The sequence below is a fragment of the Fundulus heteroclitus genome, chromosome 14, assembly GCF_011125445.2.
Source record: "Fundulus heteroclitus isolate FHET01 chromosome 14, MU-UCD_Fhet_4.1, whole genome shotgun sequence".
Classification (NCBI taxonomy): Eukaryota; Metazoa; Chordata; class Actinopteri; order Cyprinodontiformes; family Fundulidae; genus Fundulus; species Fundulus heteroclitus.
In genome coordinates this window covers 4730391-4754610 of record NC_046374.1, presented here as the reverse complement: position 1 = coordinate 4754610, position 24220 = coordinate 4730391, and the positions used below count along the sequence as shown (strand labels likewise).

Genomic DNA, 24220 nt, shown 5'->3' with positions numbered 1-24220 from the left:
TGTGGGGGGGAGGGGGGGGGGGTGAATAAGTAATATTATGGATTTTTAAAAATGTATGTTAATACATGTCTTGTGTCCTTCATATTTGTAAATTTTACTGTTTCTAAAGAGTATTATTACATTTTCTGCTCAAAGCGGTTAAAGTAAACTAATACCCACTCCCGAGTCCTGACAGTAGATGGCACAAGTTTAAAAACAAGTCTAACCTACTGGATCTGAATCTACCTGAAAGAGCACCTGCTAGCTAAACTTTTATTCATTAATAAAACTTTTGAAATGATCCCCCCCCCCCTGTTTTTTTTTTTTTTTTTTTTTTTTTTGCAAATCACACACTGATAATGACAATGATATTTAATGAGTTTAACATATATCTGTGCGTTGAAATGTGACAGTCTATTTCTCCTTACTAATACACAGTCATAATAAGGTTAATAAGGTTTCATTATTTATTTCATCTTTATTAAACTAAATAAAGCTGATTTCTGGTTGAGCACAGCAGTTTTTGCAGCAGACAGGCAAATGCAAGTAGCAGAACAAGAGAATGAAGTTACAGTACATCAATGCAGTTACAGTACAGTGTGGTGGACTCAGCTATGTTTCAGACACACACGGGCAGCAGATAATACACCTAAAGGAAAACTCTGTTAAAGGCAGTTTTTTTAAACACAGATCACTTTTAGGAAGACAGATCATGAATGAGCCACACAATCATGCTGACGAGATCACAGCTAAATATAGATCTGCATTAAAGCTCTTCTATATAGTTATGTATTAATATCAAACCACATAAATGATTACATTCAGCTAACACCATAAAACATATAACAATCAATATCTCTTTAATATGAAGTCCTCACATAAATATGGTCAAACCTGCAAATATGGAAAAATAGGTTCCTTTAAAACCATCCAGTCACTGTAATGTCATGTGGCTGGGATACCCTCTGACCCCTCACTACTTCCTCTGCCTATAACAAGTCATAACCGGTTCTGAACAACAGTACTGAGGCTAAACTGCTGGCTTTTTGTGGAGGTATGTGGGAATCCAGGTTAAAAATGTCCCTGTGTTTAATCAAAAACACAAACAATGGAAGAAATCTTTACTGTTCCCGCAGTGTCATAATGTACCAGAAGCTCAAGAATGTTCGAAACAACTAAACTTAGCAAAGCTTTCTATCATCTTACTAAAATAAAACTGTAAATGTGATCCCTTCAAAGTTAAAAACCAAGAGTCTCTAACTGCCCAGTTAGTTGTCTTTCAAGTGAAGACAGAAAACAGGATTCCATTTAAGCTTGTTTCAGGTAAGTGCAATGTAGAGTAGGAACCACACAGGCTGGACAGAGACCGATCCAGTAAGGAAGTAACGCCACAGTGCAAAGTGAAGAGGCTACAGGGGGCGTCTAAGCACATGGCGAGCTACAGTGAAGGAAAGGAAGCAGCTGTGGCCCTTCAGCGAGGATCGTCTGGGGCAGCAATCTTCTCCAAACTGGGCTCCATTCCCCAGATCTCCCTTGCATACTGGGAGATGGTGCGGTCACTGGAGAATTTCCCACTGCTGGCAATGTTATAGATCACCTTCTTGGTCCACTCCTTGGGGTTCTGATTAAGAGAGGCATGGGAAACATTGACAGCAAAATTAATTCTTTGCTAAAGTAAACGGAAAAATTTGTGTTTCCACAAAAATATGAGAATTTCTAAAATTCATTAGAGAAGAAAATCAAAATTTGTAATCCACCCCCACCGAGCAAATACCTTGTAGAAGCAAATTTTAGTACAGTTGCACATTATTTGGGATGTCTCTCTGCCAGCTATGCATATCTGGAGGCTAAAGTTTTTGTCCTGAATTTCTTCGCAAAACATCTCAAGTCAGATTAGATGGAGAATATCTGATCATTTTACAGGTATTTCCACAGATTCCCAGTTGGATTTATGTCTGAACTTTGACTGGACCATTCCAGTACATGAATCTGCTTTGTTGTATCTATGGTAGAATATTAAATATGGTTGTCCTGCTGGAAGGTGAACCTCCAGCCCAGTCTGCAGCCTCCAACAGGTTTCCTTCCAGGTTTGTCTTGGATAGCTCCATCCATCTTCCATCAGCATTGACAAGGTTTTCTGTCTCAGCTGAAGAGGATTGTCATATTGTGATGCTGCCATTACCATGTTTCACCATGAATATGATGTGTTCGTGGTCATTTGCAGTGTATACTAAACACTTCAACAAGTCACTCAGACTTTCCTAGGACAGCTGGATTTAGGCCGTCAGTGTGGTGAGAAAACAAAGGATGCTGCATCCCTACCCTCCCTGATCAGTGTATTTCTCAAACTCATGAATATGCTCTTTTGAAGGCATTCAAAACAGCACTGTATAAAACTGTTGACCCACTGACCTGGTAGAGTGCGCTGACCTTCTCCTGACATTTGATATAGTCTTCATAGTCTGCAAACACTTTGAATCTGCAGAACAGTTAGAAAGTGGACAAAATTATTCAAACATGTGTCGTCATTTCAGAGAACTTATCATTTTATGCTGTTTCATACATTGCTGATAACATTAAACAGATGCAGTTTGGATCATGTGACCAATAACGTCTGTGAATATTGGCCAGCGGCATCAGTGATGTTACCTGTCATGGTGCATCAGCATGTTGACCAGGTCTTTAAACAGATCAGGCTGACTGGGGCTGAAAAAGCCTCCCGATATTTGGTCCATCGCCTGCTTCAGCTCAGGGATACGGTTGTAGTAAGAGTTGGCATCATAGCTGAGGACAAGACACAGACATCCATCATACCAAAGGGCTAAGGAACATACAACATCATAAAGCATCTAAAAAACACAATTATTTTAAAAAGATATACACTGCTGAAATGGAAGTTAAAAACGTGCAAAAAGTTATTTTTTTACAACAGGTTACCATTAACAATTTATTGTTCCACCCGTTTTAAAAACTGACTGAATAAACAAATATTATAATATAATCTACAAAATATAACAAAACAGTAACCTATTAGGTTACTCAACAGAAACAAGATGAATAAATTATGTGAAACACTTATATTCCTAAGAAAAGCCCTCTCCGTCAGTCGTGCTGATTAGCATCATGTCTTATTGTGTGATGTTACAGTTTTTTTGCCTAATGCCCTCTGCTTTTCTGTCATCACATCCTCTCCTGCCGAGCACATCAGTACATTTTGGTTGAGAAGCTGACGCTGCTCTGCCATGCAGCTCGACTGAATGGGAATTATTCACGCGGTAACTTAAGGAGCTTGTTGAGTGTTTATATTTAAAAACAGCCACATAAACTGGACTTTGCATCTTTGTTGTCATTAAACGGGGTAAAATAATCCAATAATAATAATAATAATAATAATAATAATAATAATAATAATCTCAGTTTGGACCACTTCACGTTCCTGTTCTGGCATGCCTACACCATCATTATTTCTCTAACAACTACCGGGGTCTGGCTCTGCTTCAGGATGAGCAGTGGGGCCCACTTCTGGATGGCGGCCATACTACAACACTGAAAGGTCTGTCTAGCAAACGTAATCAGTTAATCAGATGTAAAAACGTTCAATATTATAAACCATTAATCGATGTTAGTTTGCACCCTTAGTTGAAACCTTACAAATAGAAATATTCTCTTGAATGTTTTTTTACACTTTCCTTTATCACAATTATTTTTCTTTAAAAAAAAAAAAAAAGAATTTTTTTGTGATCAGCTGTTAAATCTATTCCTGCATTTATAATTAGCTCAGTTTAATGAACATTTATGAATTTACACCCTGCTGAAACTCACCCCTTCTTGTCCAGTGCCTCCACATCTTCTACCCTCATGCCGAAGATAAAGATATTTTCCTCTCCAGCCTCCTCTGCCATCTCCACATTGGCTCCATCCATGGTGCCAATGGTGAGAGCACCATTCAGCATAAACTTCATGTTTCCAGTGCCAGAGGCTTCAGTGCCAGCTGTGGAAATCTGTTCTGATAGGTCCGCAGCAGGAATGACTGCAATATACGAAGCAGACTGTAGTCAACTTTAGCTTTCATACTAGTCTGACAATACAAACCAGAGGGTTAAATTAATAATATTAGTCTGTCTACTGTGGCTGTTAACTAAGTAATAAACATTTTTTAATTTTTTAAAGCACTGTTCATTACCCTTCTCAGCCAGAGTGACTTTGTAGTTCTCCAGGAAGATGACCTTAAGGCGGTCTCCCACCACAGGGTCATTATTGACAATATCCCCGATGGATGTGATCAGCTTGATGATCATTTTTGCAGTGTGGTAACCTGGAGCTGCCTGGAAACAGAGACCAAAATCCCAGGATAAATCACAACTGGTCAGTCGGATAAAACAGGCTGTCCTGCGCTCAACTAGGCAGTAATATGTTCCTGAAAGATTCAAAACTTTGAAATCAAGTCAACAATGTTGGATTGTGTAGTTAAAAAATGGTCTTTGGCAATATTTAGGGGGTCTTAGGGGGCTTAGGGAATAAGCTACCCTCAGAGCCTAAATGTAGAAAATTATTATATATACAATTTGTACAGCAGACCGTAAATTACATCAGAATAAATTCAGAATGAATTCTGACTAAACTGTTTGAGGTCAGTGACCATTACCAAAATTATAAATCAAGAAAAAAAAGATTTTCTTTTTATATCTTAAAGTCATCTCAGTATGAAGAAATAAAAAATATTCAAATCATTTTGGAAAGCCTTGATGCTGATGTAATTGACTTTGTAGGCTTCTGATAGGGACACCTGTGGATACATTTTAAGGCAACACCTGAAACGCTCTGCTTCCTGGTGACATTAAAATCCACCACACATCATGGGAAAGGGAAAATACACGTGAACCTCTGCCAGTTTTATAAAGCCTCAGCACAATTTTCAGATGTCTAAAAGATGTCACATTCATTGGACGATATTGACAAAGCGAAGAATAGAGCCATGAGGAAGCCCACATATGTTTTTTTTGGGGGGTGTTTTTTGGATTGTAAAATGATGCTAACTATTCCAGGTCTATGAAGTATGATTCAACACAGTACCATAAAATCCTCATTTTTAAATGTCTATTAATGTCTTCCAAGAAACTAACAAATTATTATTTTTATATAGCGACAAAAAAACCTACAACATACCACACTCTCACACTAAAACTGAAGGTATTAAAACAAAGTTTCAAGCTCTGGGGGGATGGCATGTTGAGAAGAGACCCCTCCTGGGTGTAGAGGGCAAACACATTGGTTCAAAGGATAGAGGAGAATTGACACACTCTGTGAACTACGATATAACACACACCACAGAATGAAAATGATAAAGAAAAATTCTGACCAAATGCTGCACTAAGACTGATTTTTGGAAACACACAAAATGAATATTAACAATCTTCTACTATAACTTCATATTACAGCATGCAGTTGTATTTTAGAAAAAGGAGCTGAGAGCTGTTCACCTTTCCTCCAATCATGATAGTTCTGGGGGTCCATGACTTGGTGGGCTCTTTTTTGATGCCTGATTGAAAACAAACAAAGAAAAAATATTAAAGTCTTATTTTCTTAAATTCTAATCTCCATTCCTTAATCTAGATTTCTGCAGCGCTCACGGTTGTAAAGTGTGATGATGTGCAGGCAGTTGAGCAGCTGCCTTTTGTACTCATGGATCCTCTTCACCTGTACATCAAACATGGAGCTGGGATTGATCTTCACCTTGTAGTGCTCCTCCAGGTGGGCAGAAAACTTCAGCTTGTTCTCCTTAAAGTTCAAGCAGACAGATACAATTTAAACCCACAAAGGTCACATGTAAAATAAACCCTGATTTTGTTTTTTTAAGAAATTACTTGTTTGATTTTTGCAACATCTCTAATGAAGGTATTGTCGTCTACAAAGTCCAAAAGCTTCTTCAGCTGGTCCAGGTCACGGATGTATTCCTCGCCAATCCTCTGCAAATTAAACAGGTCAGAGACTGAGTTCAATATTCTGAGCTAGTACAAAGATGAGTTTCCTGAAATTAGAAGAAGGGAAAAAGTATCACACTGGGGAAAACCTTGTATGTAGGACAATTAAAAAAAAAAAAAAACATTTAGAGGCAGAACTGAAAGATAAATTCTTCTCATTTTAACTCCCTAAACGACCAGTATTATGATCATGTGACCAGGTCTACAAAGCAAAAACTCACATTGACAAGATAAAACAGCAGCTAGGGGCAACTCAACTCCTTTACAAATGTTGTTCTGCAACTCTGTCAACTCATTCATTTTTGTGGAAAAAACAATTGCAGGGCCCGTCAGTTGTTAGCAAAGGAATTCTATAATTATAGAAAGATCAATACATATTTTTTAGACGCTTGTTCTTTTTAGATCAATTAATTAAGACAAAAGTAAGAAATGTTTACAACTGAGCTAAATTTTGACTACAAAATACTGCAGTTCAATGAGAGATTACCAGCACACATACCTCAGCAATGACCTCCGCTAGGCCAGGGTTGCACATGACCAGCCATCGCCTGGGTGTGATCCCATTGGTCTTGTTCTGAAATTTCTGGGGATCCATGTCGTAGAAGTCCTTGAACCTGGAGGGGTTGTTAAACCACAATCATATATGGTATGTCATTCGTGAATTATGTTTATTATAATAATCATGTTTAAAAATATTAAAGTCATGCCCAAAGGTCCAACATCATCAACTCATCAGCCCGGGTGAAGCCAATGTCGCTTATTCAGTCTAACTAGATTGGTTGTTATGAATAAGGAACAAATTGGCTTGAAAAGACAGTTTTCTTGTATAAATCTACTCCAAGTAAGACCATGCAGCCATCATCACTTTGTATCAAAATGTGTCACACTGAAGGTTTGAGGATATCAAGGACTCCAGCAAAGAACAGTCTTCTTCAGGTCCTGGGTTCAAATCCTGGCCATGGGTCTTTTTACATGGAGTTCACATGTTCCCCTTGTGCGTGTGTGGGCTCTCCACAGGTACTCGGCTCTCTCCCACAGTCCAAATACATGACTGTTAGTTTAGCTGGGTCTAAATATCTGCTAAACTGCCGACTTGCCAAGGGTATATCTCACATCTCCCCCCAGGGACTGCTGCAGATTAAGCAGCTGTAAGAAATAGAAGACTGATGGATGAGTAGATCATCTAATCTCTTCCTGATGATTTCTCAGGAATTATGTTGCCACCGATAAAGAGCTTTTTTTTTCTTTTCTTTTCTTTAATAACGTCGGTAGGATGTATATGCTCAGAGGCAAAAACCTTTGGGAAACACGGATGGAGATCAGAAGACTGGTGAGGTTATTTTGTCTGATTTGTCTTTCTTGTTGTTAGGGATACCTGGAGAATCATCAGTCAGAGATGAATAATTCATGAGTCCTGTGTCATTCCAACAGCAATGACTATTGAAGAAAGCCAATGGTTGCCTTTTATCCGAAGGAGCGGGCCAACTCACAGTTCAGCCCAAGAAAAATAAAATGAATAAAAAGTGGGATCAAAATATCCTCCAGCAGCAACTTCCACCAACAATCCAGGAAAATTTGATGATGATTTAAAGATTTTTCACCATAATGGAGCAACCAAAGATCCGATATTAACCCCACTGACAACCTGTGGTCAGTTCTCAAAAAGTAGTTGAAGAAACAAGCGCCAACAAACTGCCAGCAAGCACTAAAAAGACTGAGCCAGCTGAGAGTTACCGCTATGAAAAAAATAACACTATAAACCTTCTCTTTTCATTAATTTGATGCTATTTGTAAATAAAAATGTTAGAAAAATATGCTGTTTTATTTTGAACTGTTTAGTAGAATATAGAAAGATGTAACAAAACAAATATACAAATATTCAACCACAACTGTTACACTGCTGAACCTTTGGGCATGACTGGTTGTCAGATTTAAAGGTTTGATTGTTGCAGGAAGGAGGAAGGAGGTTTTATTATTATTTACACAGTGTCTTTGATGATTTCTGAATGGATGCGGGCCACTCCGTTGACAGCATGAGACCCCACAATGCACAGGTGAGCCATGTTGATTTTTTTCACGTTTCCCTCCTCGATCAGGGACATTCTGCGCAGACGGTCAAGATCTCCAGGGTAAACCTTAGAAATCCGCTGCAAGGGGGGGAGGGGGGGGACAATACATAGAGATTTAATCATTCTGAATTACTTCCTGGGAAAAGTATTGTGATTCACAGTTCTTGGCAGATAGCTGCTTTGTTACAGTTTTACTTTGTGCACAACAGCAATGATCAATACAACTGTGGGTCAGCTCAGCCGGCAGCTGATAATCCCTGCTTTGACAAATATTTTGGGAAATAATGAGTGATAGCAGAAAGTATTGAATAATTTGCTTGGTTGGAAGCTGGAGCAGTGCAGTCTCAGAGGTCAAGGCAAATGTTCACCATTGAAGGTCTTTAGGCTCTAGACAGAACGCCTCTCATTGGTTAGGACTCAGTAGAAGGGTGTGAGTGTGAATTACTTACATCAATCCTTCCATGTTACCCCAGTTTCTACATACCGTTTTATTTTGGTGCTGTGCTTGGGTCACCTATGGCCTGCAGTCTATAAGCAGTGCTGGTGTAAACACATAAGCATGCAGGGGGATGCAGGTCACACTCTTGAGTATGCTCTGCTCTGTTCTCAGCTGTGTCTGTATTAATAGCTGCATGGCTTCTCTCATTTACCCTTTGCTCTAAAGGTGGTGTAGTCTGGCTTGCACTTTGAGTGTGTAAATAATCTAAAACTGCTCCAAAGTATGAACTCAAGCTGAACTGTGTTTTTCTATATATAATTATCTGCAGAGAAAGGACTTGGTTAAAAGCTAGTGATAACAGATGTGTTTTTAAACAAGGCTTAAAACACATCGACTATAGGAGCCTGTATGGTGTGTAGGGGCATTTTAGTCCACAGTTTAGGCGTCACAACCTTAAATGCTAGATCACCTCTGTGAACTAGCCTGGACCTCGGTACAGCTAAAAACAAGCGAGTATTAGCTCTAAGGGATCTAGAGGGTGCATAAGGAGGTCAAAAAGAGCCTGTCCGGTCAGCATCTTAATAAGACATCAACAAGACTTTAAAATCATTCCTATAATCAACAGGATGCCAGTTCAGAGAAATACGTTTGGGGGAAATAGTTTATTTCCCTCTAACATTGTACAAGAAGACAGGCTGCAGCATTCTGGTCCCTCCTCAGTCGCACCAGGCAGCCCTGACTAACACCAATATACCAAGTCATAATAATCCAGCTGGAATATAATAAAAGGATGGCTCACCAGATTTTTTTCCCTAGGTGCACTAGAACAAGGGGGAGGTTCAATCAAACTGTATTTGACACCCCAGTTTTACAGCTTCATTTTTGTTCATATAGATATATACTTTGACTATTAAATTATTTACAATCTAGTCAACATAAACTGGTGCAACAGGAACACCTAAGCAACTTGTTTTGTGTGCTTATTACTCTCAGTCTAAATGTTCTATTTTGGAATAAAGAAGTGGAAATAAAACTTTTGGTCCAATTCATCAATAGTAAAAATAATCAACCGATTAATCGATTGTTAAATTAATCATTAGTTGCAGCCCTAGTTGTAACACACTCAGAGTCACCCCTCGTACCTCCAGATGCCTCCTGTTGATCTCGTAGACAATCTCCAAGTGTCGCGGCAGCAGGTTCTTGAACAAATCGACAGGCCAGCGCTCCAGTGCTTCAGGAAGGACGGTGTGGTTGGTGTAGGCACAAGTGCGAGTCACAATGTCCCAAGCCTGCACATTGTAGGAATAAACCAATGTCATCCAGACATGGGATTTTTGGGCACTTTAAAAATGTAAATAAAGTCAGATACACAATGTTTGAAGAAAAACAAGAAGAGAAGAAGAAGAATCATAATTGCCTCCAGACATAAGACCAAGAGAAAACACCCTCTGTCACATCTCTGCTTTATGTTTGATGGATCAGCCACCCATGATCTGAAAATCAGGTAACCAGAGCTTCAACCTGACTACAACCTGACTTTTTACAGTATTTGTTCAACAAATACTGAACCTCGAATTTCATCATTATCATTTTCCATGGAGCAAATCCCTGCCAGACTGCTGCCTGAAGCATCAATAACTGTTATCAGCAAGAAAGACATCAGCAATGACCCCAGAGAAACAACTGTTATGGAAAGGATCATAAGATCCGTGCCTGTGAAGGTTTCCTCCGGGCGTTCCGGTTTCTCCTACCACTACAAACATGCTAGTCAGGTCGGCCATTAGTGGCGGCGCGTTCAGTCACAGCGGCTTAGGCTAACCTTCCATCCCTCTTAGGTAATTTTATTCTATGTGCCTTGTATGTATACTGACAAATAAAGCACTTTATCAGAAATCAACTCATTAAAAATCTTTGGAGGGAGAGACCTTATATTTAATAAACCACATTTAATTGTTTTATATTTTTTGAGTTGAGTAGTATTAATTTTTATGAGATTTTTATGATTTACTCCTTTAAGATCAGTTTTTAATCTGTTAAGTTTTGGTCGTGGGAAAGACACCGTCTCAATAGGGTAATGGGTGTGTAACAGTATAGAAGCTGCAGAGAGGTGTGTTAAACTACGGCTCTGCTTCCTGTTCTGGACCCTGGGTTTTCAGCATTTAGGAGAACTAATAAATCTGGCCAGATTCCTAAAAAGAAGAGCTACACCATCCAGAGTAGGATGGATGCCGTCTTTCTGGATCAGACTAGGTTTTCCCCAGGAAGTTCGCCAGTTATCAATGTAGCCCACATCGTTTTCAGGACACCACCTAGACAACCAGCGGTTGAATGATGACATGTGGCTAAACATGTCATCACTGGTCAGATCAGGCAAGGGACCAGAGAAAATTACAGAGTCCGACATTGTTTTAGCAAACTTACAAACTGAAGCAACACCAACTTTAGTGACCTCCGATAGGCATAACCAGGTGTCAGTACCGCCAGCGTGAATAACAATCTTACTGTATTTATGCTTATCCTTAGCCAGCAGTTTTTGGTAGGATTTGATGTCGCCTGTTCTGGCTCCTGGCAGGCATTTGACTATGATCCCTGGTGTCTCTAGTGCCACGTTTCTGACTATTAAGCTGTCAATCACCAGGGTTGGCTTCTCAGCGGGTGTGTCGCTGAGTGGGGAAAATTTATTAGAAACGCAGATGGGTTGGTGGTGACATAGGGGCTGGAATCTAGAGCTATGCTTCCAGCGTATTGTCACCCAGCTGGCCTGGTTACCCTGGCTGCTCGGGTACTGCTGGAGGACCGCTACGTGAAGCTAATCTCTGTGGCTCCGCGCTAGCTTAAGGGCTGGTTTTTCAACAGTGCAGAGCCGAGCCTCCAATTCTGACACCCTCGCCTCCAAAGCTACAAAAACACTACATTTATCACACATACCATTATCACTAAAGGAGGCAGAGGAATAACTAAATATCAGACACAGACAGCAGGAGAGAGGGGGAGACTTGGAGATGGAGAAGCTAACCAGAAGGATAGGGGAGGAAGCAATGGTAAAGCTAAAGTAAGTAAATAGTAATGCTAGGCTAGCAACCTCTTACCACGCAGAGAAAAGTAAACCGTGTGAAACACAAGGAGTTCCTAGATGTTAAGTTCAGCAACAGAGAATGTGTTTTGAATGTGCTTTTTTTTTTTTTAGAAAGAGAGATGTCACAGCAAAGAGATTTAAGATAAAATTGAGAGTCTGGAACACCAAACCACAATCAACACAGAAAACAGGAAATGGCACAATACACCTTACCGCAATCTCAGGAGCTCAGTACTTGTTGGTTTTGCTCTATTTAAAGGCAATGAATTTATTTTCTGTTCTTTAATAGAAAACCCCTATGCATTCCAAAAAGGTCAAGTATCAAGAATTTTTCTTTGTAGCGCTATCGAGTTGGATACTGTGGTATAACCTACCTTCTCCCAGTCAAGTTTCTCAATGTCCACCAGGATCCTCATCAGCTCAGGAATAGCGAGAGCAGGGTGAGTGTCGTTCAGCTGGATGGCCACCTACCGGCAGAACCACAGAAGGAAAATAACTAATTATGGACTTTTTCTTTACATAAACTCACTATGTTGAATTCCTAACGATTTCTAGGTAATGGTAAAGATTTGTCTATATAGTTCCCAGTGGAAATCAATACAAGGTGCAAATATTGGTTTAAGTGCAACATCTCAAAGGGTCAGAAATAAACAAGGATAGATGTCAGAATCTGATGAAGCTGTCACCTTATCTGGCATCTTGGAAAGGTCCAATCGCACAAACTCTGTGGAGCCAAACTTGGAGGCTTTGAATCGCCGGATGATGTCTTGAAGAGTCGCAGCAACAACAAAGTACTCCTGCTTCAGGCGCAGCTCCTTCCCTTCAAAAAACTGAAGAACAAAGAGTTATTGTGATTATCTTGTTTTCTCTTTTTTTAGCATACACTATACTAACAAAGCTGCTTTGGATATAAAGTTATCATTATTGCTGTCCTCAGAGACCCAGAACAACTCTACAGAAAGAAATCAATTGTGTTGGAAATACATTTAAGGATTTCAGATTACTTGGAGCAGAGTCATCAATATGCTTTTAAAATTCTGGAGCCAGAAACTATATTAGCAATGGCTAAGAAATTTTAAACTGCTACTCTGCTTTTCCCTGTAGTAACAAATCCTCTTAGTGTTGTGTTCTGGCCAATGTTTACATTCCACCACAAGCCTGCACTGCTCACACAGCTGAAAACAGACAAGGGATCTCATTTATAAAGGTAGCATACAAACAAAACTGGGCCTAAATCTTGTGTATGTCCATTTCCACCCAAACATACAAATTGTTGTTTGGGTGGAACTGTTTTATTTCCACTAAAGTTTATATATTCATACTCAACCTGTGTACAATCTGAGCACTTGAAACCAAAGTCACGTTCTTGTTTGGACTCGCAATCAAGCTAAATCTGATTCCAAGTTAAATTTGTGGATCTGTAGGGAGTTTTCCTAGAAAAATCTGGTAATTATTATTTTTTTTATTTCTCTCAATGTCAAGAATATACGAACAATAATGTAACCTGTTTGAGAGACTGTAGAGAATTAGATACATATCAGGTGTAGATGTGTGACTCATCTCTAAAAATACAAGATAATAAGATACATTTGATCTTTTCGGTACTAAAGTACATCTTATATAACTTACCATAAGAAAATATACAAAAAAGGGCAGATATTTGGTTAAAATATTACTAATAGCAGCTACAAAGGAGAATTGTACTCACGTTGTCATTGGGGTACAGAACCCTGGAGATGTTCTCAGCCAGGTTTCTGTCCAGGACGGCTTGGATGTAGTCACCAACATTAACTGGGGGACAACAGCAGAGAGAGTCTGTTTTACTCCCAGTTCTGACTAAATGTCCTTTCCTGAACAGGCTGTCAGTATGTCAGTAATGGCACTTTGACAATAATATAAACAATACTTACAATCTTTGAGGTTAAATTCACAGGGGGCCTTAGCAGACCACAGTCTCATGGTGTTAACAATGTTGTTCCTGTAACCAGGAACCGGGGTGTCGTAGGGAAGAGCCAGGACCACCTGGGTTAAAACAAGAAACGTAGAAATTATGTAAACCTGATGATACAGCTTTATTAAAGCATACAGTTTGGGACCTTTTGCTTTAACTGATTAAGAGCACATCTGATTCATCAAGGTGTTTAGAACTTGTTCTCCCTGTTATTTTGCAGAAGTTCTCACCTATCACAGTCAGGAGGCTGTGTCTCACCTCGAGAATTTCTTGAATATGAAAAATTCCCCAAAAAATTTAAGTATTTATCATCACATTTTCCGTCGACTTTGCATCGAGTAACATCTGTGTCCTCTAATGATGCTCTATATTTCATAATGACCACTAAATACGGCACCAACAGAACATAAATCATTATTTCGTCTAATCTGAAGTGTTCAAATTCCTCTGCTGTCATGGCCAATGGAACGGTACTGTATTTTGGAAACCAAGATTATTGTACAAAGTGCACAAAGAGTGACGCTTCTGGGAAATTCCACAGAATCCACTATTGTTCAAGAGTAAACTCCCAGACAGGAATTACAAAGATGGGCAGCAGGATATGGGTCCATAATCACTGATGAATTGTTATTGGAACTTGTGGAAATTCTATTTGTCTAGAGGACAAAAGGTGAGCTCGGCAATGAGCCCTGTTTCTTGCAAACAGTGAACATATCTTAAACTGTGACGGGCTCCTGGTTGGAGTGGAGTAGCATCAGAATGTCTCCAAAGAGCAACTTCTTCCCACGACTCAAAATGTTTTCAAGGATGCTTTCCTCACAGCAGTCCAAAAGGTGGTTTCTGAAACAACCACTGACCTGATATGACTCCTCTTCAGCAGCAGAGTCATTACCTGGACATCTAATGGTTTAAAACAAATGTCTGACAAATAAACTGCATTGTTTAAGTCAAACATGTGGCTATGAATTTAAATAGAAAATAGACATTCTTTCCCAAATTTATGGTTCCATGATGAGATGCTTACGGGGTGCTTTTTGACCAATCATACAGATTGGTCAAAAAGTTTCCTATCTAAGGAAACCCAGCAGATTGCATCAAGTCTAGACAAGCAGCATTCACTCCTCCTGAAAGAGCGTAGAGCCACAGTGGACAGTCGTTTGCAGTGTCCATGGCTTTGCAGCAATCCCTCAGACTGAGCATGCATGAAGCGACAGTGGAGAGGAAAACTCCCCTTTAACAGGGATGAAAACCTCCAGAACCAGGCTCAGTATTAACGGTCATCTGCCTCGACGGACTGGGGGTTAAAGAAGACAGAGCAGAGACACAGAAAGCACAGAAGCTCACATTGATCCAAGAATCTGAGCGGTACAGCAGGTTTTGATTGTGATGGATGTGGCGGGATCCACACAGCTTTGCACAATAAATGGGTGTGGATTAGCTGACAGCTCGCACTCGGGTATTTAATGCAGGACTTTCATCAATGACTTAAACATTTCTGCATCTTGATTCACTGCAGGTGATTCACACATCAAATTAACCAAGACTGTTGCTGCAAAAAGTGCCACAAAATGTGATTTTAGTCAATCTGAATAATATTTTTATTTTATAGAAACATCATCAGAACTGTTGATGCCGTTGTCTACAGCCAACTGTGTGAAGCAACTGCATGTTTTTTTCCCAAATGAAGTTCATAACTCTGACCTGAATAATCAAGACAGATTAACACCAGGCACTAATGCCTGGTGTTAATGGTCATACTTGGGTTTATTAGCTCTGAACAAGGCCAAAGTGACTCAAAGACCAGAACAATAAAAAATAAAATAAATAAACCTGATAACAAAAAACTGCCCAGATCATGACCCCACAGAGAACATGGTATCAGTTCTCAGAAGGGAGGTGGAACAATAGAAGAAAACGACGGTTATCAAATCCAATCACTAAGATGGCAAGAACAGGTCACCATCGGTTAGGAAGTTGGTCCAAAAGTTGATATCCAACATCTCAGAGAACAGCAGAAATTAGAAATAAGAAGTGTTAAACTGTAAATATTGACTCTCTGTATTTTTAGGTGCATTTTCCAGACAGGATCCTATCAAAGGAAAGTTATGTTTTAATGGATGAATCATCCTTCAGTAAACCATTGAAGAAATGAGAAACAAATCTACAAATATTCAAAATAGAAACTACAGCATATATTTCACTTTTAAGATGTCTAGCCATCTGTAAGAGTTTCACAACTTTTCATCAACAAATATTCATAAACTAAAAATGAAGGCAGCAGTTGAGAGGAGCCATTGATCTGGTGTCATAAACATAACTCTGATAACGGAGATGTGAAGCTTGGATTACTTGAAGTCTATGTGAACTTCTAGTGAGCACTAATACTTTGCAGTGTTTGGCCTTTAACATGTTTTGCCTTTGGTCTGAGACGTACAAGCTGCAAGTCGGGTCAGTCCGGTTCAACTTTGACATTTGTCCTTTAACAGCTAATTACCTTTTGTAGATGTTACAAACATTTCTCCATTTCCGCACAAAAGGTGAAGGTGAGTGAGTCCAACGTCTCAGCTGAGCTATTCCACGTCCCTCTGGAAAAGTGCTTAAAGGTCCGACATTTTAAAATGTCTGGACATAGGAATGTCCATATGGACACAGATTTAACAAAACACAACGTCTGCATAATGTTTCTTTTGGAGAGCTCCTTTTTCTTACTTTCCAAGGTTTTGAAAGGCTTCTTTCTGTTAAAGTTGCTTTTGGATTACATGATGGTCCCCCAGAAACATCTGTATCATATGAAACAAATTTATTCAGATTTAGTGTTTTTAAAGGCCGCCTCAGCAGAACCTGTATCTGATTCGGTTGTCTCTACCCGGTAACACTGAATCCCACCAGAAACGTGGTTTTTATGTGTGTTCAACCATTTCTGTGCCAATCCTTCTGTCAGTTCAGCTGAAGAGGCTTGTTGGCTTCATTTTGAAACCGGTTACAGCAACACAACCCTAGTTATTTGTGTAGCAATCGATTAGCATGTTTCCAGCCAAGATTTCAACCCTAGAATGGACACTAAGGAGCCCAGTAAATCATTCAGGACACAATCAGATTTTTCTCTTTTTCTGTAGAACAGTAGTTTAGAAATCAGATTTGCTGAAGCAGATAAGGAAGGAATGTTATTCTGTTTTTGTCTGGATCGTGTGTGTTTTTACCAACCTGTGTGTCAACCCATTTCACTCCTTCAGGTGTGTGTTCCACCCTGCCGTAGAAATGGACCGGACGCATGTACTCGGGGCGAGCCTTCTCCCAGGGGTTACCGTAACGCAGCCAATCGTCTGCTTCTTCTACCTGTGGAGATGGGATAGGAAACTAGTTACTACTTTACACTCATGTCCACCTGGTTCCCTGCCTGCTAATGCACTGTGGTAAAATGTTCTGCTATCAATTAAACAGTTATTTACTGATGCTGTCTTTTAAGCTCTAAACTTGATCAGTGAGTGCAACACCAAATCCATCCTCTGTTCCTAGATGTCCCTACACCTTTCTCACATGGACTGTCTAAAGCTTTCCCAGACTCAAATCTCCAGAGTAAGGAAAAAACACAGTGAAAGAGGGAAAACTGGACACAAGGAAGAACAGGCAGAATAAAGGAAATAATAAAGGATATGAGCAAGGATGGACACAGGAAGTAGTAAAAGGACAGAGGGGAGAAGGAAAGAAAGGAGGATACAAGGAAGAACAGAAAATAGAGAGGGAAGAATGTAGAAGAAGAATGAAGTGTTGTGGGCAGGGGGTGACTGGTTTTGATTTGTTCAAACAAATATTGCTTGAATATAACTGTTCAAATATTGATCAAGAAACTATAAAGGTCTATCAAAGAGGATGTGCAGACAATCTGGACTCAAAGTTTCATAGAGATCTAGCTGCTTGACAACAACACAGAAGAGTGTCTCTGGGTTATAGCCTTTTTGTAACCTGACGCCGCCAGATAGATTTGCTTCGCATATCTGCGAGTGAAACCTTGAAAGCTCGCGAGATCAGGATGGTCTCACGAGGCTAGCCTTTTTGCTCTATTAAAGCAGAACTATGTAACGTTTGGCCACTAGGGGCGCTAGACCTGTAACGTTCAATTTTAGCATCCCTGAAGGCAATACTGTCACAAAATAAAACTGACTCCCTCGGTGTTCTGGAATCTGATAGTGTAACATCCGTTTTGTTGTGTTGTTACAGCAGTCTGAGCCATTACCTAGACTGGGTCATGTGACCTAGAGCACTGCTCTAGGTCACATGACCGACCCCTTCAAGTTACACAGGTGAGTTTTTGAGAAGGGCAGCCTGCACAGAGCATCAATACGCACCAGGTGCTAGATATTAACCTGAAAGATTATTTAACATATATCAAATTAAGCTAATACTCAAAACTTGCACAGTGCTGCTTTGAGTATTTCCCAAAGGTTGAAAATCTCTTACATTCAGGTATGACCATTTACAGCTACTTGTCACACCAAGAACAATGGATGAATGTCCATTTAGGCATCCAAAGGAATACCAATTATGACTACTGATAAAGGCAGCCATGGTGAGACAAGCTCCTACAGTCCTGTTTCCAAGAACCTGATTGTTCAGATTTTATTAAAGGAAATAAAGCATAAAATACAATATAACTTAAAAAAAAACTATGCAAACAGCTAAGACTTATTTAAGAGAGTAATTACAAGTTTAGTCATTTTACAGAACTTAAAATAACTTCTTACAGATAAAGACTGTTGCATTTGGTTCAGAACAGACAAAAAGAAAAAAAAGAAAATTCATCATAGGTACATGCCTGCCAGCCATTGAGGATTTTCTGATTGAAGATGCCAAACTCGTAACGGATTCCATATCCATAGGCCGCAAGACCCAGTGAGGCCATGGAGTCCAGGAAACAAGCTGCAGAAAAAACACATGCAGGATTCTGTGAGATGGAACCCCTCTGTACAGAACCCCTCTTTCACTATTCAACCCAACACTCACCGGCAAGGCGACCCAACCCCCCATTTCCTAAGCCGGCATCTTCTTCGATGTCCTGCAGCTCTTCCATGTCCAGACCCAACTGAGGAACAACGCATTGTTTCAGCCAAGGCAGTGACCGTGTTGCCCTGACAGGACTATCCAGGTAGACCTCTAAACATTGTCCAGTCAATACATCTCAAGTGTGCTTGGCATTACACAATGCACACAGTATACAGGAAATGTTAGATACTTTCATTTAAATAGTGTTAATTGAGAGCATCGTGGACCCAAAGTCTAATTCCTTGTTTATGAGCAGTACCTTGGTGAGTAAATCTGATTCTGATGTTGCTGATTCTTCAGTATCATTGATCTATTTCAGGGGTTCCCAAAGTGGAGTCCCCCCCCCCCCCCAAGCGGGTCGCTAGACACCTCTTGGAGGTTGCAGATTTGATGCTGATGTGCTAAAAAGATTTAGTGTTTGCTTATTTGTGAAACCCATACAAAGTATAACTTTACAAGATGCTCCACATTCCTCATTTTAATGCAGGGGGAAGGCTGCACTTTTTTGTCAGAGTACTTACAAAATGTTAATTTATTTTCATAATTAAAATTTTAAATAAAATCCCACTCGCAATTGTGGGGTCTCCAGTCTCTGGCAGTGTTATTTTGGGAGTTTCAGGCTGAAAAGTTTGGGATCGCCTGGTCTAGTAAACCGTCGTAAAGAAGGTTATCTCATGAACACTTGTATACATCTCAAGTTCAGCAAATGACAGTCAGAACAGAAACCTGTAAACCTTGAATCCATGTTAATGCTAGTTTTGCTTTCTAACAGCGGAACAGGAAGCAGATCAGCTCATCTGTCAAACGGCTTGCAGCCAGAGTTCTGTAGAAACACACCCCGTGTAATTTGACTTCCTTTTTGATAAAGCTTGTATTTGTTTATGGCTCACTGCCCTACCTCTGGCCATACACTCCACCCCTTATTTATTCTGCCCAGTCTGCTGAGCTTCCCCTATGTTTATTCCTCCTAGTCACCATACTTCTCACACACTTGTATGGTGTTGTATGTCTGCACTTTATTTCCTGCTTCAGAAACGGGCTCTCTCTATCATTTGCAGATGGCTGACCTCCATCAGTCTGTTAATCAACCGACACCATTTCTGTTTAAAGTAGCATGTTGTCATAAAATGTTAACATCCAAATAAATAAGATGACATGAAACTGGAGTGCAGTTGCAATATCAAACGTTATAATGACACTGGACCTATGAACAATGTCGGGTACACTGGAATGTATTAAGGGTCAGCAGAGTAAAAGGGGGAAGAACACATTTGCATATCACACTGTTCAATCATTTTTATTTTACTTTCCAACTATGAATGACTGACTGTTGGTCTTTCACACTGAAGTCTCAGGGAATGTTTGAGAGTGCAGGAAGGAGAATTTTAAGAGATATCATCCATAACCTGCAGTATTAAAGATTATTTCAGCTCAATGTAAAGCAACAATGAAGGCAATGCCTGACTGTGTATGTAAGGTCAGTTTCTTATCACTACAGACGTACAGACAAGGAAAGGTTCAACGGATCGGAATACTTTTTTAAAGTACTGTAAATGTTTAACAGAGTTCACCTAGACGAAGTACGGGTATGGTTGAGAATCCCTGATTTCCTTTACCTGGTAGGTGGCCTCATCACATGCGTTCTCCAAGCCCAGGTTCACCATGGTGTTCTGCAGAGTCCGACCCATATAAAACTCCAGGGAGAGGTAGTAGACGCGCTGCAGAAAACCAGAGAACAACCAGTTAACAATGGGCTTTATGTCAGTGCCATCTGGTCTGATGCTTGTTAATGGAACCGCGGCTATTTGCTGTCAAATACCTACACGTTCATGCAAAATCTGACCGCTTCAAAAAGATCTAAAAACAAAATATGTTTATGAAGCTAGAAGGGCAGAAACAACAAAAGAAAGTCAGAAAAAGTGTTAGAAAGCTAAAGGAACTACAGAGACAGCGGCAGTGGAGCCGTCTTTGTCTTTTATGCTTCTAAGAAGGGGCTGAGCTCCCAGCCAGGCCATCTGAAGCGCAGCAGGAAGTCTGCCTCCAGCTATGTGAAGGTGTGAAACTGACACTTTGGAAATGAACGGACAGCAGTCTGGAAAATTCGCTGCAATACTCCCAACTAAATAACATGTTCCGTTTTGCAGTACATGGGAAAAGTCACTGTTTTATGCACTGTAACCTGCTACAATCTTTAGGGTGAGTGAAACATGATAGATTAAAGCTTTAGAGGTTAGTGTGTGGATGAACTGATCCGTTTTTGAAATGGCAGAAATCTGCTTTGGATTAACTTCCGTCTCCTAGTGGAAAACTAACCAGCTTTATTACAAAATGAAGGCAGAGAAGGTTACCTCCTGTTCATCACCATTTAACAGACCCTTCCTTTGAAACATAATTTCCTAATCAGCATTATCATCAATACTATATAGTGTAATAAATGGTCAATACATTTTGTGAGTGCAACATTAGTTGCATCAAGGGGAACATCCTTCCATTTTCTCCCACACTTTTCAGTTTTTCTTCAGGTGAAGGCAGCCAGCAAAGAGCTTTATTGACAAGATATACAGGACATATACTAGGTCTTCCTTCTTTCTTTAAAAGACAGAGAAACCAACCAAGAAATGCAAAAGTGAAAGAATAGTTGTGCTTCATTTATACAACAGCAGTAAGTGACATGCCAAGCATGCACATTTCATGCAGTGTGTCAGCTAACTGGTACACTGATGACCTTCTCATCTTCAGCACCAAGGACAGCTGGTGCATATGGCTGATGCATCCATGACAGGGCTGTTTCAAACCAAGATCACTTAAGTCTGTGATTCTCAAAGTGTGGGGCAAGCCCCTCCATCCATCTGTGGTCTTCCACTTATCCAAGATTGGGTCAGGGGAGCAACAGGTCCGAAAGAGAACCCAGACATCTCTCTCCCCAGCGACAGCATCCAGCTCATTCTGAGGGATCCCGAGGTGTTCCCAGGCCAGACAGGATATATAGACCCACCAGTGAGTTCTGACTCTTCCTGGCGTCTCCTCCCAATGGGACATGCCTGGAAAACCCCCAAAGGGAGGCAGGCACCCAGGGGGCATCCTGATCAGATGATCCGGAATCCTAAACCAAGTCCTTTCGTCACAGAGAAGCACTGGCTCTGCCATGTGCCCCTTAGTTGTTCAACTGAAAGGACTAATGTAGAGTCCAATGTTGTAAGCAAAACATGTTTCTGCACTGTTCAAAACTGTTTCCATGGTGACATGGCAAGGTGACACAGCAACAGTACCTGGCTGATTACTCAATTCTGCCCCCCCCCCCAAGAAGACTACCACCGTGGCAACACCCTGCTAATGTGTTCATTTTTTAAAGGTTATTTCCCTTTTCTTAAGGTTTCTCTTTCAGATTGAACCTTCTTAGGACAGGACAGTGAGACAAGGTCTCGTTTCCCAGATCGACCCGTTTAAACAAACTGTTTGGTTTGTTGGGGAGAATTGTGTGATAATGAATAATGGGGAAAATAAAAATTGGATAGGAAAAGCTGCTGAGTATATCAGTTTTGATATAGAAAACAACCAATCAATCCTGAACAATGTTATAAATTTGTTGGATTGCTTTGAGTAAATTAACTTCATGGGTCTAGAACGAACACAGTTGCCTTTATTTACATTTCTTGATTATTAAAGACTGATGGAGCACTATCTTTTTTATATTTTGTTTAAAGTGCAATTCCTACTTTATTGCTTCTTTATTCTAAAAAATAAAACACAGTGATAATTAGAAGTTCACTTTCTCCAAGTGAAAAGAAACAATGGGCCTATGGGGGATTTAAATAATGCTTTGAGCAACACTGATTTCTTCCATGTTTTACTTTTGTAAATATCTGTGGCCTTCAGTTCCATCTTTTAGAGGTGTTGGGGGACCTGCAAAAGTCTGTTCCTCCATAGGGAGGCTGGCCTAAAATGTTTAAGGACAACTATCCATCCATCCACTTTCTAACACGCTTATCCCCTGTGGGGTCATGAGGGGTACTGGTGTCTATCTCCAGCTGTCAGTGGGCGAGAGGCGGGGTACACCCTGGACAGGTCACCAGTCTGTCCCGGGGAACAACTATCTTAAGTTACAAACAAAATTGGTAAAATTGCTGTTCAGTCAGAATTATGCTCAAAGATACTTTTGTAATTTCCTAATTTCCCCTTGGACTTAAAATTACTACTTTTATCAAAAGACATAATATTTACTTTTAGAATGGACTGTAAATCCAATCGTTTTCATCAGTGATAACTGGAATCTTAGAAAAACTAAAATAAATAAAATTCAAGCATGATTTTATGGTTGTTATACAGTCCGTATATAAATTTTAAAAATTAACCAGTCAAAATCAGAGACTGCAGGTCAGAAAATTGATTATTAGTATCAGCCAGGAAAAGCTTCATCGCTTCATGTCTTTGTTGCTGCATCTCTTTGCAGCGATCTGCAGTAGTTCCCCCCCCCCCCCCAAGTAAGGTGAAACCTCCTTCCACCCTCAAAGGCTTTGTTGTCGTTTAGAAAGGAATCCACACACACCATCTCTGGAACTGTCCTTGAATGTCCTACAGCGTTACCTTTTGGAAGAACAGAGCCAAAACCTACACCACAATTTTAGTTAGTTAGACAAGCAGACCATTTGTTTAAAAGCAGAGAGAGCAGAACATGTCGCAGAGCTGTATGGTGTAAAGCTAATGAAGCTCTACACCAGAGTTATTCGCTTTAATCAACGGGACGCCCATCTGTGTTCAGCCCGCCAACAACAGGAGGCAGTGCCGAGCGCTCTATCGATGACACGAACTATTAATAGAAAATACATTTGATCTTAAACAGTCCTTCAAACAGCATTGTGGCGAGGCCATTTTGAGATGCAGCCGCTGTAGGAGGGGAAGGATGAACGGCGTTACGCAATCACGTCCAAGCAAGCATTTGCGTCCCCACCGGAACTGGCCGCTAATGTCTACACGTAGGCTACCCTCAGCAGCAGTGTGTGTACCGGTGTGTGCATGTGGAGGTGTGGAGGGGAGAGGTCAGGTGAAGGTCAGAGGCTGATGGAGAGACAGGGCGTCTGCGTACCCGAGCTGTACACCAACACTGCGAAATGCGTCAATAGCAGGGCGCCGGTGCGTGACTATAAATGGACGCGAGGAGCACAGCAGACATGCGCACGCACTCATACGCACACGAACCTCGCACGCGCACGGCTAATCGCCAGTAACACCGCAGCAGCAGCAGGAGAGCGCGGCCCCTCGTCCCCTCCCACCGCTCATCGCATCAGCTGTGTGTGTACGTGCCGATGCAGACTGCGGCATCGGATGCTTACTTTCGGGTCCTTGTCATAGTAATGCTGCTGGGTTCGGATCCAGCGGCCCACCAAGTGGTCTCGGACCGTGTTGGCCAGGGCGAAGTAATAGTCCCGTTTGGTGGCAACATTTCGGTCCTTCACCAGGGTGAAATGGAGGTGCCTGTTGAAATTAGTTTTCAGATCCGCTACATTCTCCACCCCGGCCAGTCCCCGCACTGAAATCTGCTTCCTCCGTTCGTGGTCCGTCAGTGGCTTGGCCATGGTTGCAGACGCTGTTAGTACTAACTGCTTAGACTGAATGTAAAGCTGAAGAACTGCCCTGTCCTCCCCTGAATCCCCACTGAGTGTCGTCGGCCAGGAAACCTTCCGCTTC

At 40.7% G+C, this 24220-nt stretch overlaps 1 protein-coding gene across 1 annotated transcript; it reads right to left on the bottom strand.

The window, feature by feature from the left end:
- Nucleotides 1-432: 432 nt before the first annotated feature.
- On the bottom strand, nucleotides 433-24220 carry LOC105916214 (glycogen phosphorylase, muscle associated). The gene is made up of 20 exons (XM_036146106.1): nucleotides 23866-24220; nucleotides 20152-20253; nucleotides 18497-18575; nucleotides 18309-18412; nucleotides 16700-16831; nucleotides 13455-13566; nucleotides 13253-13335; nucleotides 12231-12374; nucleotides 11919-12011; nucleotides 9611-9757; nucleotides 7944-8107; nucleotides 6460-6574; nucleotides 5844-5945; nucleotides 5610-5757; nucleotides 5460-5518; nucleotides 4163-4304; nucleotides 3802-4009; nucleotides 2629-2763; nucleotides 2392-2458; nucleotides 433-1600 (listed from the first exon to the last, which is right to left on the bottom strand). Exons 1-20 carry the CDS (start codon nucleotides 24106-24108, stop codon nucleotides 1451-1453), a joined length of 2529 nt encoding a protein of 842 aa, XP_036001999.1. The 5' UTR covers nucleotides 24109-24220; the 3' UTR covers nucleotides 433-1450.